The 15,929-nt window shown below is 40.1% G+C and overlaps 1 protein-coding gene across 1 annotated transcript in view; it reads left to right on the forward strand.

The window, feature by feature from the left end:
* The first annotated feature begins 7,230 nt into the window (after positions 1-7,230).
* Positions 7,231-15,929, forward strand: part of LOC311303289 (uncharacterized protein) — a 114,610-nt gene continuing 105,911 nt past the window's right edge. The window contains exon 1 of the mRNA XM_084429693.1: positions 7,231-7,923. Coding sequence (XP_084285819.1) covers positions 7,754-7,923 — 170 coding nt within the window. The 5' untranslated portion in view covers positions 7,231-7,753. The remainder of the gene's footprint in view (positions 7,924-15,929) is intronic.

Consider the following 15,929-nt stretch of genomic DNA (forward strand, 5'->3'; position numbering starts at 1 on the left):
CTAATTGCTGTGGTTTGTCAGCAATTGAGAGAAGGTGGGCTAGTTTCACAATTTAGTATGTGTGATATAGCTGTAGTCCTACACTCTTTCACTGACCCACTACACAGGCTAGCATAGCAGGTTTAGAGCAAAGTGCTTGGTAACGTAGAGCCTTGCAACAGCAACTCCTAGAATCGTTTTCCGTTCTGCATTTGAGGTCAATATGCAGCTGTGACTCTTTGGTATTAAATGACCATGGACTTGATACACTGTACTCGTCTAGTCAACACTTTGACCGGGACAATGAAGCACATCAACTCGGTCTGTCATAGTTTTCACTCATTTTTTTGTTGTTGTTGCTGGAGCTTTTACATAAGTTCTGAGAAATGCTTGCAAATATATATATATTTTTTGTACATGGCCATAATCTAGACTAATACTTTTTCCTCTCTTTAGAGTTTGCACCCAGTGAACATCCAACATCCAGTCGCATTCATCACTCAAAGCAATGCTTTTGGGAATAGCATAGTTATTAGAGCAACTCTGCAGTGAAGGCAGGACACTGTTATTTCAGGACCTAGTAAATGACAACTGGGCTTTACACTAGGGGCTCTGGTCTCTGGAAGCTCCATATCCCTCTGTGGTTCTCCCATCAGTCTACAGAGAACCTGAGTGGAACTGGCAGTTTAAACCAGGAAAGAACAATTTTGTGCTGGCCTCCCTTTCAACTTGGACAAAGTGACATGTGGAAATGTGTTTGTAAGGCCTCCATTTTTACTGTGACTGTTTCCCTCTCTACTTTGAAAAAGGGATCAAAGACAGGAGTTGGAAGTAAGTGCCCATGCTCCGACACATTGAAGTGTAGTGCTTATTCAGATGGTGCATGTTCAGATCTGCCCTGCAACATTTCCTGATCCCATTTTTCCTTCCTTTTCCCTATCATTCCCTGTCGTCACTTTATGCTAAATAAATGTGGCAGAAAGCTAGATAGACAGATGATAGGACATGCAGTTCATGGTTGTCATGTTTAAGATCTGGCCCTTCAAACCTAAGCCTGTTCCTAGCATCACTTGCCAATCCAAGTTAAATAAAACCAGTCCAAGAATTTTAAGACTATTTATTTTTGTTATAAATCATCCCATCAGTTACAAATGGTTATTTATAGTCTCTTCGGATTAGTCGAAGCTTGGGACGGGCATGGCAAGCCGGGGAGGGCGTCCCCTCTCAAAGTGATGATACAAAGTGGTGATATAGTTCAAATCCAGCTATAACACATCCTGACAAGCTGAGGCTGCCGTTGATAATCACTTCCTTCACCTCACTGCCACATCCAGAATCCACACAAACCCTCACTTGAGAAAGAAAACAGCAGGGAGAGAGAGAAAGAGAGAAAGGCAAAACCATTGCACTGGACCAAAGCAGTAGCAGCACACAGCTTACTTCACATATTTAGGCAGGTGGCATAAATTAATGAAATCAGTCCTGTGGATCACACCAACAATAATCAAAAGCATATAGCCCATTCAGACCAATGGGGCTCCTTTTATAAGCCACACTTAAAGCCCCAACAGCGAATTGGCACATTTAACATCCTATGGAATCCTGTCAAATTCCTGTTTCCACATATGCCTTGCAACACTAGTGCTATTGTTAAAGCACTGCATTTGGTGGTAATCGCTGTCGAAGTTTCCAAAAAAAGTTGCAAAAGCAATGCTATCCCTACACAGTGTCCTGAAGTAGGCCAACTGATCTGGTTCAATCAGCCTCAAGACTCTTGCTTCAGTGGCGCACAATTGCGGTTTTATGGACTGGACTCCTTCCCTAGTCATTTTAGTCACCACACAGTGTTGCGTTTGCTCAGCTCAGCCCTTTTCTCTCATCTGTTTTCTCTTCCTTTGTACAGTGGAGCTGCTGTAAACATAATATCAGGCTGATATAGCCAGAGCCTCGGTGCCCATGTCAGACTGCGACCCGCTTGCTTGCTGAGGGATTGAGTTCCCACTGCCAGTTCAGCTCTGAACATTGTTTTCTTTGGGCCCATTCCACTTAAGGCATTTCCAGCCTATTCAAAGTAAACAGCAACACAGCTGCTAAACTCTCCTGTCAATGAAAAGGTGGTTGGCATTCGACCTCCTCCTTCCAGGGTTCTCCTAATAATGCACGGCATTTCTAATTTTCTCATGTTGACAAAAGTCTGAGTGAGAAAAGGAGGTCATTGTTCAGCCTTGTTGAGTCTTTGTGTGACTTCACCCTCTCTGAACTGTGAGGCTTTCTTAACCAACCTCTCGCTGCTACCAACAGAAACCCCTCAGCTCTCAGTCCTGTTACCATTCTCTCACGAACAAAAATCACTTTTTCAAGTCGGTTAATTAAAATGCCTTGCTGGGGATTTCAAATTTAGCTTTTTTCAATGGCTTGTCCTACACACCCCTGTTCTGTTCCCCCAAAACTTTGTTTCTTAGATTTAAATCTGTGAAACCCTCAAAACCCCTTTGTGTTGCATTTGGCATCATTTCGGTTCCCTGAAAAACAAAACAAAAAAAGCCAATGGGGGGAAACCATGTGACCAGCCAAGCAGGAAAGTGATAGTCTTAGCAAAGCTTTGATAATTAATAACAATTTATGGTCAGACAGAATTTCAAGACAGAATAAAAAACAGATCGTCAGGCAATCATAGTGCTGTGAGAGATGGATGCTGGCCAGCAGAAGGTCAGCTCTGTCGACCGCAGTCACATAAAGACCGAAGGCTGCAGTGTCTACAGTCCTAGCTGTGATGTCTACAAATAGCTCTCCAATGGCCAATCACTAACGGTTGCTCCTAGCTAAAAAGTATAAGTTCAGTCCAAAATTTCCTAAAGCCTCCCTACAGAGAATCTGATGAATGCTGGTAGGACGTCACTATGTAAACAGCTCTTGAGTAGCAGGCTTGAGGAGTTGGAGGTCAGTGCATGTGGCCCGCATATGCTGGACTCAATCAGGACGCTGATCTCAGAGGTTGGTGTTAATTACAGATTATTACTGAACCACAAATGCAGTCCGGGCAGGACTGTTTGGCCGAGGAGAATCTTAATAATGAGTGACGGCTTTGCAGTATGTTTGCAACTGTCTATGAGGTCACAGTTGGAGATGTCAAGGTGAAAATTAGATTTTCTGTTTTTGATGGGTGTTTTTTCGCTGAGATGAGTGAGAACATTAGACTCTTGCTAAGAGCTCTACGCAAGTAGTCTATAATCATCCAATCACAAAAACCTTATTCCCTTGGATGGATATTGGTCTAGCCCCTGAGTGAGTCTCTGGGAACAGTCACGGGATGAGTGTAAAGTTTATCAACTGCACTGAGAGACTTGCATCCGACCACATGAACATTACTTCTCCATCTCCCTGTATGCAGATGAAATTCCGGCCGAAGGAAAAATCGAGGCAGAAGAGCCAACAGCTGGCCGCTCCTCTTAGCTCTTTTGAGTATTCTGGTCCATGATAACTCCCTAGTAAATTGGATCATCAATCTTCCAGTCATACCGATGGAAAAAGTCTTACATTGTAGCGTCAGGGTTAGCACCACATATGGAACTGTTTATAGGCTAATCCTGATAGAGGCACGAGGAGCGGAAGGGCACCAGATAGATCCCACCTCCCACCTATCCAGTCCTCATCCCATTCTCTGAAAAAGATAAACCATATTAACCACTTCCACATTATAAAACCTTACTGATTTTAGAACTGAGCCAATCTAATTGTGCACTTCCTATCCCTTGGATGTTGTTGTTGGAGTTTCTCCTTTCACTTGCATTCCCATTGTTCCTGGTTCACACTGAGTGGAATTACGTAGAGCGCACGTAGTTTTGCCTGCCAGCCGTGAGTAATTGAAAAGGAGCGAGTGAGAAATTCTGTAGGAATGTTTGTCTCAGAGCTCGACATCAAATGTTGCAAATTCAGACATCAGAGCCAGGTCAAAGATCAACTCGGTTTAAAAAAAAACACCTCAGGTTTGGCATAACCAATGATGTCTGCAGGGCTTTAGCAGTTCCCATGGAATGTGAGCTTTTAGAATTACAAACAAATCATTCTACAAGGACTGTGGCAACATCTGGCCATAGTTTTTCTCCATGTGCTTGTTTGCTAAGGACAAAAATTAAAAAGAGTGTATACACCGCTAAAGCTCTTTTACCGTTCTTTGGATTAGCGCACAACAAAGCCGAGCATTTCTGGCTGTCTGAAACTCATGGGGGTCCAAATCCTGACAGCGTGTGTGTCCGGGGGACCCCAGGCTGTTGTTCCTGGCAGGCCCCTGTCACAACTCTCCACCTCCCGATACTCTCCCCTCTCCGCCTTCCGCGGCCCGCCCGCCCCTGTTCATACAAGCTAGGACAATGTGCATGTAATTAGCAGTTCTATGTGGCAGAAGCTGGTGTCTTGCTGCCTCATGGGCACACGCGGAGTTGGCTCTGGAGACTCACACACTAGAAGCTTGGGCCTCTGGTTTGAAACGGTCACTGTTCAGACAGCAGGATGCTACAGAGGGAGGCTGTCTTTCCAATTATCACCCAGCAGCAGTTCACAGAGGTGCCAGACAGCAATGCAAACAGATGCCTGAGAGAAATAAGCAACTTCCCATTTATGTTCCGTTTGCCAGTCACTTGTGGGAAGGAATTAAGATCCATAATATATGGGTTAACAGTTGTTGGCTGGGATACAAACGGGACAAAAGTGGAAATCTATGAGCCATAAAGTCAATTTTGCAGTGGAATTAAATGTTTGACTGTTTGTTTTTTTTCAGTTCTGTGTGAGCTAAAGGAAGAAAATTTCCACCCAAGAAGATGAGAAATCCTTCACTACTCTTCTCGGTTACAAAGCTACAGAACAGGATGGCAATGTAAAATGCATACAAACTGACAAAGAAAGGGAATATATGGAGTGAGAGAAAATCTATATGAGATTTCCCCTCACCCAAAGCAAACGGATAGGCTGAGAGATTTACGTAATTGCTGAAAAGTTTGGATTTCTTTTTATGTTCAAGTGTTCCATTTAAAAGCAGTCTCATGTCTCATGGTATGCTAATGGCTTTTTTTCCTCAGACAGGTCTTTGGCTAGCCCTTTCCCTTCCCTGCCAGAAGTGCTGGTCTACACCATCCATGCCAAGATTTTCCATAATCTGGCCACTCACTTTCCATTGGGTGCAATACATAAAATGGAAAGGTCAGTTTAATGTCAACTGTCCGGCCTTAACTCACAAAACTTGTATCATTTTACAAATAAGATCCTTTGTTTTGACATTTATAGTGCATTTTTTATTGCTATGTGTAGTTCAATGAAAACGCAGGTCAATTCAATTTGATGACTAACCTTTTAACTTATTTAAACTTTTTTTTCAGCGCAGCCAAGTTATGATTAAAATACAAGTCACAATCTATTTTCTTACTCACTTCGTCTTATTTGTAATGTCATGCGCTCAGTTTTTAAACACATTATGACTTTGTATGTTCAGCCTAAGGGCAGCTGTTCTTTTTTTCGAGCTCTCTAAGCGCACAAGGATCCTGCCTGTAGTCCAGTTCCTCGCTCATGACCGCAGAGAATTAAAAAGAAAATGACATAATACCCTTCTCCTTAATGAAGACATTTGAGTACGTAAGACAGAGATGCTTCTGCTGCCGTATAATCTGATCGTGCTCAAGAGTGCAACATGGCTGTTTGGGGGTCACTGTGTGGGTAAGAGTTTTTTACTTGAAGGCCTAACCCTAGAGGAGCTGACAGACAGCTCAACACATGTAGAGTATTGCTCTCCTTATCACGCTCATTCTCCACAGTATTCCACAGGTGGAAGCTCTCTGGACATTCCTCACTCCTGACGTGAACAAGCGAATAGAATAAAGCAGTCTGTAAATCTGGCACATCACCCTTATTGACACAAATCATAGATTTATGGACTAACGGCCATGTGTGTGTGCATTAAAGGAAGTGTAAAGCACATGTTTTGCAGCTTAACTTCACACACGTACCTGCAGCCTTCCAGCAAACGCTTAAAGCTTCACTCAGTAGTTTAATCGGTTAAACGCTGTGCTCAGATCCTTAAAGAGTACTTTTAAAGAATACTTGTTAACTCATATAAATACCAGATTAATTTACCTAATTAATATCCTGAAAGCAAAGTGAGGTGCATTACACTGTAAAAAATTATATGATTAATAAGTTATGACAACATGTGTTTTTACATTGCTTTAACTCATCAAAATAAGTTAAGCAATTTTCAACTTTTGATGTTATACAAGATTCAACTTTTCAAGTTATACAAGATTCAACTTTTCAAGTTATACAAGATTCAACTCATTAAGTCAGTTTAATGTATTTTAAGTGGAAATGACTTAAATATCTACGTTGATTGTACTTAAAAATGTAAGGCAGCAACTTTTTTTCTTTCTTTTTTACAGTATTACCTATCTAGACATCTTTAGCACTCCTCTTTAATCTATTATTAAAAGTAACTTGCCCTGTCAGACAAAAATTTATTTTACTTGAATGTTCTTAATCTGTTTTTTCTTTCAATTTCCTTTTTTTGTTGACTGAACAATAAACCATATACTTGAGCCAAATGAAACTTCATAACCATACTAAACTTCTCAATATGGGAAAACCAGTGGTTTCTCATTGTGAGGAGGGAATTTAGATTTAGTAAGATGAAGTTTCTCACCAGATGGGGGCACTACGACTGCAAAATGGGCACCAAAAACCATGAAAAAAAAGTCATGTAAAATATCTCAAGAGTGACAGAACTCAAATTATCTGTACAAAAAGTATCTGAATCTCTGAATCATTGCATGGTATAGCCTAGTTGAATACAGTGCCATTATACATAGCATAATAACCATTTCTCAGTTAAAACAATTGTTTATTGGTTATGTAGTTATTCATTCATTATTATTATTATTATTTATATATTTTTTAAAAATTAATAATCACTTCACTACTGTCCAGTAACTCACTTTAACCTTTCCTGGTGGTGAATAGCCTACAGGCTTTTCGCAATATAAAATCGAATCTTGTTTTATTAGGATTTTTCGCTTTGTCATTTCAAAATGCTGCTGAAAATAGTGTCTTGTCTTTTTTGAACTGCGGTTACTAATTCATAACTTTGTGTTCTTCCACTCAAAGTTAACGAGCATTTGGTGTGGGCTGAGTTATTTGAAGCAGTCCCAACAACTTCTCGAGTCGAGACCCCAAACCTATCCCTGAATGACATCACGCAGATGAGCCAGTAGGAGTGTGGAGCGCAGAGTTTGGGGGCTGGAAATCAAATAGGTACGAGCTCCGCTGAAGTCCCTCTATCACTATCAATGAAGATTTGCATGCTGGACCTAAAAAAAAAAAGCGGAATTGGTGAAGGATGAGAATGAATCACTTTGGACATTCTGAATGATTTTGCGGACTTTTTATGGGCTTTTCCTAGGCAGCGATGTGCTTTTCTAACTTTTGATGCGCATCTGTATGTTTCAGTGGCGTGGAGAGACAGATGCAACTTTACGTTTGAATGAGGAACGCTTTTTTCTGTGTATTTCGAGAAGTTTTTAAAGTTGGAACTATAGCTCACCGTTAAGTTTTTCCCTCGTTCCACTTGTTTTTTCCCTGCGGGACTTAATTTTCTGTGGACAAGACGCGGATACAATTTTTTTGTTTTGTTTTGTTTTTCTTATAGCCTACGCATTAGTTTATTTGCGTAGTTTTATTGTTTTTGAATTTTGTTCTATTGTTATTAGACTGCTATCAGCCTCAGAGGATTTATATGATGCGGTGGGTGCAGTATTGGGGGACAGTGGCTGTGCTTTGCGGGCTGCTGTGCTCTGCTGTCAATGGATGCCCGCATAAGTGCAGTTGTTCGGGCTCTCATGTGGATTGTCAGGGTCAAGGCTTCAGGACGGTGCCCAGGGGAATCCCGAGGAATGCCGAGAGGCTGTAAGTACGCCTATTATCGCGTTATTTGAACACCGATAATATAATGACAGTGGCGCATATGTCGTGTCAACGTCGCGATTATATGTAATATGTGAGAGGGTGATGCATCTTTTTTTTGACTTGAATTTTTTGACTTGATGACTTGTAGTGTCTGTTTTACACTTATTGAATGGTAGGTTACTATTATTAAACACAATGTAGTATTAATTAACATGCAAAAATAATAAGTGCAAGTTGTTTTGCAGCTATAAGTAATTATTTCTCCCTGGAGACCAGTGACACAACTGCATGCCTTTTACTAAAAGGTTTAATTTACCCCCCTGACTACAGTTTTAACCAGTGCTCTAAAAATATTTTAAGTTGCAGTTGCACATAAAACAAAGAATATGACATTTCACAAGAAAGTTCTATTTCAGTCCTTCACTTCCAAATTTGTAATTACTTGCCGTTTCTTTGTAATTAATTCTGAAATTTGAAAATTTGAAAAAAATGTCTATATCAAATTTTCTTTGTTGCAAGGATCTTTAAAAGCAACTAAAGATATACAATTAATGAATCAATCAGTAGGCTACATCAGTTTAATAATACATCATTAATAGGCTCTTCAAAATACCTCATCTCTCAGATGGACAAATGGGAATGAAACAGCTCTGGTCATGTGACTTTTTAACCAGGCATGAAAAAAGTGTTGACATGAAATCAATATTTTTCCTTGACAGCTCTAACACATCAGTATATTTATGTTACCAGTTGGATTAAATGGGTTAATACACTGTATTTTGTGTAATATGGGCATTATGGTAAAATGTTACTATAGTTTTTCTTATTAAGATGTCTGAAGTTGATAAAACCAAATAACATGATACTTTTTATGTTATTTTTGCTCAATTGATCAGGCAGTTGTTATCCTCTTTAAACACTGTAGTATTTAAAGAAGGTCAGTTTAGTTCTTAGAGTCAAATAGATTTAATACTTGGTGTCATGTTTCTCTGTAGAGGATGTACATACATTTTAAGTACTGTTTAGTTTAATTTAGCAGTAATTCATGCAGTATAACTGTCAAATGCATGAGTTCACGGTTCAGTGTTCAGTGCATTAATGTGAGTGTTTGAAGAGTTTGGACGCATTTCATTAATTCGATTCAGATTGTTTTAAATGAGTGTTGAGATATTAACTGCTCTTCATATGTGTCCACATCTGAATGTTGAACAGCATTGCATCTGATTCTTTCATCCAGGATAATGAGTTTACACAAACATTAACATGATTAATGGCCATATGGTGTGAGTGTGTGTATGTATCTTGGCTGTATTAGTTGGGGAAGTTGGGGAACCACAAGTCCGTTGAGGAGCGCACTGCAGCTGAAGACTGACTCTCTTATGTGTTTAGATTACTTCTAACCACTGGTGATTTTCACTGAGAAAATATCCTTAATTTCCCTGTTTCCACCTGCGGCACTTCTGTCATGATAAGCCATGACAGTTCTTTAAATATCATAACCATCTGTTATAATACAATATTTCGGTTTTTTGAGTTTGATAGGAAAGGCATCCAGTCTGTTCAATAGCCAGAGGTCTGGTTGAACCTTCCAACCTTTAACCTCTAAAGGTCTTTTCAGTGGAATTTTTCATGTGGAGAGAAAAATAAATAAGGGTCATGACCTGCGGTATATTGGATTTGTTTTAAAATATACCATGTCAGGTTGCGTCTTGCTTAAACTAGAGACAGATGTAAGTCATTCACGGTGTGCAAAATATTTGTTTAATGACTTTGCATATTCTTAAAGTATGATTTTATTAATCGAAAACCAAGCAAATCATCCAAAACTTGCACCAAGCTACGGCATCTGTAACATACATGTAGCAGTTTTAAGGACTGCTCAAAGTCCAGGAGGACACGTCTCCATGTCTCATGGGTACGATTAACACGCCACCAGGTTTCCCATGCAGAGCACCCTGCAGTGTTGATTTAACTGTAATGACTGCACCTCTGCCCTAAGCAAGGCCTAGTTACCCACAATTCCAGAGTTCAGGCACATTTCCCTCTAATAAATGTGCATTTATTTGAAAGGCTTTTCTCTCTTTGACAGCTCATATGATTTTGCGCTCATTAATAGCTCCTGTCGCAACTGTAATATCCCCTTCAGTCACTCTCTCTCTCACACACACACACACACACTCTCTCTCTCTCTCGCTCTTTCACTCTTTCATCTCTCTCGCTTTAATTTGCACCAGTTACGCACACACCTAGTAGCGTTTAATAGCAAATTCTCTCCTCCGGAGTCTTAGGCCCTCTCGCAGTTAACACTTCAGGAACAATGTGGCACTTTGTGGCTGGCGTAGTGTGTTTGGTCTGCTGGATCAGGAGAGAGAATGGCAGCATTCCCTTCCTCTCATCACACTTTGGGTCTCTTAATGAAGTTTCGGTGTGAAACCGCCAACTCCTGCTTTCCCAACTGGTGGCTCCACCCTAGATCGCATATCCGTTTATCAGCATTTGCTTATGCTGCATGTCATTTTTTATTTTTTTTGTTGAGTCCGTCAGCGGGATAGTGTGTGTGTTTGTTGTGTTGGTGTTGGAGCGAGTCAGGAGGTGGGTTTGTGGTCTCCGGTGCCCTGCTGACCTCAGTGGGCATATGAGGAGCATATGTGAAGTCTCTCGCTCAGTGAGCGTTCACACACTGCAGCCTGCCAGACAGCTGCTGGCACTGATTGTGGGCAACGACTCAAGGGAACGATTCGCCACCCAACCTTTATGTTTTCATGTACGGAAAATGTTTAATGTGCCTCATTTCAGGCACTGCATCAAAGCCTAATGCTGTTTTTTGTGAGTCTGGGAGCCAGCAGACCCCTTGTCACAAACGTCTCGAAGAGGTCACTCCGAATGTCCCGGACTCAGAAGTCTGTGAATCTTCCAAGCTTGTGTCACGGAAGGCTGGATTTGATAATGTGCACGCCTCCGGGCCATTTCGGGTTTACGAGGGCTCTTGTTTTGCGGGCTTTGTCGCCAAAGCAACACGAGGGCTTCGTTATTCTCATCAGCTCATCTTGTTAGTTATAGCTTAGTGTAGCTAGAAGTGACAGTGTTTATCCTAAGCTAACAAATATGAATAAAACCGTGTGTGGTTTTATGATTTTGTTACTGTGATGTAAGTTTCACAGACTCAAACACTGGGTTGCAGCTAGCAACCAGTAAACAAAAGAATCAAACCAGAATTTCGGAATGATTTGATCAGGATTTTACTAGGCTTTTGGTTTGCAGAGAGAAAGCGGATGTGACTCTAATGAAGTGTTGGGGAGGAAAAGTAGTCATGCCATTAACTGAATTTTCAGAAGTGTGACAACTTTTGTAGTAAAAAGCTCAGACAAATAGTGATGTGGTGTGACATTTATTTAAGTCCCTACACATTTTACACCCTGTTTGCTCCATGTAGTATTTAGTTAAATGCTGCTGTTCATTTATGAATGTAAAATATGAATTTTCTAACTGGTTGTATGTATTTAGTTTAAATGTATGTTTATTGCTGTTAATTGCTTCCAAATATTTTATCTGATATGCAGAGCTTGATACCAGAGCTTGATTAATGTGGATTTCAGCAGTGGCAGCAAAGCCGCCTTAGTACTAAATTGAGTTCTTTTTCGCTGCTTATTGGGCTTAAAAAGTCAAATACACACAAAATAATGTCAAGATGTTGGTTTTGGCAAATATTCTCATAAACACAGTCAGTTATGGTTTAAGTGAACGTAAACAGTTGAGAAAGAAAACGCATGTGTAACAGTGTAATGGATCCGTGCTTCAGGTCTTAAAGTGACAATATATAATTTACCTAATATAGTTACCATACCTAATATACCTGCAGCCAAATTATGAGATAATATAAAAAATGATCTATATGGCAGTTTTTCCTTATGGTATCAATGTCGAAATTGTGGCTAGTAACTTTGGTAAACCACTAGCCACAGTGGCTGGTGAGCAAAAAAGTTAATGTCGAGCCCTGATATGTCAAAAAGATATTGTCTTTCACATAGATTCACATTCACTGGAGTTTGCTATATTTCATTTGTGGCTTGTGGTGTAGCTATATAGCTTGACTGAAAGCTACTTTAGCTTAGGAAGTAACGACTTCAAAATTAAAAGTCCCCTGTTTAACATCAGTTACAATGGGAGAAAAACAACAGCCTTTTTTGGAGAAATTTATACTGGCAACACAATTGGAAATAGAGCCAAATCAAGCCAAATAAATAAACCCATGGTGGCCTGGCACAGAGACTTTTGTTAGATATGGGGACACTCGTCGGGACCCTCATTTTTGACTGCTGTTCCTGGTAATGACGTCTTTGGAAAGATGGTGGGCTGGGGGGGTGGGTGGGGGGGGGGGGGGGTATCCTTGGTTACCCCTGGAGTCCAAGATGAGACTTGTGTTATTGATGAGCCTTTTGTAGCCTGGCTGTCATATTGACTTTCACACAGAAGTGTTGAAGATGCCCTTGTCACCTCTCAGCCAAGCGTTACTCTAGTAATTTAAGAACTCATATACTGTGAAAGAACACCGGGCCGTCTGCGCTATTAGCTGTCAGGGTTTGAAAATAAACCATCCAGGGGGCAAACGTTCAAAAGAGGAATATGAAATAATTCATTTTTGTCCGCTCTGCTTAGTGTGAAGTGAGAGTCCTTCAGTGGAGAATGCATCCAGACATGGCTGTAATGAAAATATTTACTGAATGAAACTCTTCCTGAGATGGAAACTGCCAACACTGTGCATAAACAATGCAGAGAAATTCAAAGGCGCATTGGCTTCTTCATTTTCACTGCCTTCATCCTGTAACTCCAGTGATGAGTTGGCCTTTATCCCCATGGAAAGACAGTCCAACCCAATAATATCCAATATGTCCTAAGACAGATTGTCCAAAGTCAACAATCATAACTAGTCATGCTAGGTAATCAGGAATAAGAGATTACATTTTTGTGGTTTTGACTGCTAACATGCAGAAATGCGTCTGTAAAAAATGGAATCGTTAAGAGCTTTTGAGGTGGTAGTAATATGCCAGGAGGTGCACTTTAGGAATTCTGGGACAGGACTGCATGTGTCCAGTGGGGATGTGTGGTAGCCACATGGCTGCTGACTGCATGGCTCATGGGAGATGAAAGAGCGGTAATAACCCCCCCAATTTCACCGCGCACAAGTACAAACGAACAAACGTTTCGGGCGAAGAACGTCCAGAGAAACTGGGAAAAGGAAAGTGCTCTGTTATGGGTGAGTGAGGAGGAGGTAATGAGGCATCTATCTGTTTGAAATGCACAAAATAATTACACGCTGTTACATGAAAGTTATTAAAATATCCCTATCTGTGTCTATCCTTTAGCATCTGCTTTCTAATTTTCAGTGTCACTTGGATGCCTTAGTGAATTACTTCAGCAAAGGAGAAATGTTAATTAATACAGTCATTTAATAAAGAGATAATAGGTTGCAGAAATTAGTGTTCTTCCGTTGACAGTTATGACAGTGAACTTGTTAATTCAAATGCACAGGACAAGCATAATCTCATGTGGTCTTTATCTGTGGTTATCTCAAGGCGTTTAGTTGTAATTAATCAATAGACATGAGAAGCATAATTTGTTCTTTTGATGTATCGTCTATCTGTTCTGATAATAACTTGTGCATCTTATGAGGAGAATATTAATGTGTTAGTACTGATAAGTGGGACCCTCTAAGAGATCTAAGGCGTCCAAACCAGAGGTCCGAAAGGAAAAACTCATTTAAGATTCCGAACAGCGATGAGAAGCAGCGTTCAAGAGGAAATGGAGCATACCTATCAGCTTTTGAGGACTAGACTAGCGTGGCTTTGAGGAAAATAGCAGAAGATTACGACAGGAAACACATTGAGAGGCAGGGTATCATGTGGGAACAGAAAAATAAACTTTTGTTTTCATGGACATTTTTCTTGCACGACTTTGAGGTCTTAGTCTTGGTCTTGGTCGCCTGGGGTGTTGCAATTGCAGCCCGACACAGTCAAAATAACCTCTAGCCAAAATCGCAAAGATTCTTTTCTTTGTCCGGTTTCGTTCTGAATAGCACATTTTACCAGAGTGGTCTGCCGGCTTATGACCTGGACGAGTCGGGTTGAGTGGTCTAACGGCATGCGTGGGTGGGGTGGGACCCCCGAGGGGGGCGCATTGTTAGAGCAGAACACCTGCCGTTTGAATGGGCACCTTATCCCCTCAACAAATTAAAACAAACAATAGCCAGTAGGGGGCTGCCATATCTGTGAACTCCACCTTGTCAGTGTGACCGGAGGTTTGATTGAGTATCTAGAGGAAGTAGGACTTAGTTTGCTCCCCAGGCTGTTAACACGTACTGTAAAAACTGACACGGTGAGGATTGAAGTGAAGGATCGGGAGAGGAGGAAATGTTATTAGTGGGATTACATTGCAAGCAGGTGAGAGGATACGAGATGAGAAAACTACAGAAGGGAGAGCTACTTGGAGATTAGGACGTGAAAAGAGAAAGAGTGACATGGAGAGACTGGGAATTTGTGGGAACACTGTATGTTTAGAATTATTGAGAAGTTAAAAAAATCAAGGAAACATGATGCATTAAGATTTTGGAGTTCAACTCAGATATTTTGAATAATGTACATCTTTAAGTTTTGAGGTCTATTTGCATATGAAGATATTGTATATTAAAAACTGCACATTTATTTGCAAATGGTTAATGAGTTAAGACTGATCGACTGTGATGAGGTCTCCCTCTGACTCAATGGACTAGTTAGAGCTGTCCACAGCCTTTATGAAGCTTGAACATTTTAGTCCTCATTCCTTTAAATTGCATTAAATCATATTCAGTGCTGTTTAAAAGTTTGGGGTTGGCAAGTTTCTAAAATGTTTTTGAAAGAAGTCTCTTATGCTCACAAAGGCTGCATTTATTTGACTAAAAATACAGTAAAATCAGTAATATTGTAAAATATGAATCTATTTGAAAATAGTTTAACATGTAATTTAATCCTGTGATGGCAGAGCTGAATTATGGCTCCAGTCTTCAGTGTCACATGATCCTTCAGAAATCATTTGAATATGCTAATTTAATGCTTAAGAAACATTTCTTATTATTATCAATGTTGAAAACATTTGTGTTGCTTCATATTTTTGGTGGAAACTCTGATACTTTTTTTCAGTAAAAACAAAAACAAAACAAAAAAGCTCAAAAGAACATCACTTAGCCTATTTGAAAAAGAAATCTTTTGTAACAATATAAACATATTTACTGTGATGTTTGCTCGATTAATTATATGTCATTGCTGAATAAATAATATTTCTTTAAGAAAAACAATCATACTGAACTTTCGAATGGTAATCTACCTCAAGAACGATAATAATCATCAACCCTGTTAAGTGAAATAAGCTCTTTACATTACCACACAACAGAACACGATAAAAAACAACAACAGGATAAATAAAGTCAGCAAACAGTAAAGCAATAATCCTATTACAGTAATCACATCATTTATTTATGCGGCAGTGCATGCTGGGAACTCTCAAACTCTTAACATGCATAATTAGCAGTTGTTTAGACAACTCTGGGACAGTTGGGACAATTTTTGTGGGAACATTTTTCTTTAAAGGGATAGTTCACTTTGAAATTAAATTTTGGTATGTTTTAGCTTACCTCAAGGGCATCCAAGATGTAGATGTGTTTGTTTCCGCAGTAGTTTCAATTTTGATATTTTTAGGTCAAACCGTTCTTGTCTGTCAGTCATATAATGCAGGTCTATGGTCACCACCTCAAAGAGCATGCACAGAGAAGTCCAAATTAAACAATTCCCCATCGTAAGTACACATTGATGGCCTAAGACATGAAACGAGCGGTTTGTGTGAGAAAACGAACAGTATTTATATCGTTTTTACCTCTTGTACACAACCACGTCCAAGTGATCTGAGGGCGCGCGCGCTTACTGGTGTGTGACGTGTGCACGCGTTCTGGCTTACAAGAGGTAAAAACGATATAAATA

Source organism: Rutilus rutilus, assembly GCF_951802725.1.
Source record: "Rutilus rutilus genome assembly, chromosome: 14".
NCBI lineage: Eukaryota > Metazoa > Chordata > Actinopteri > Cypriniformes > Leuciscidae > Rutilus > Rutilus rutilus.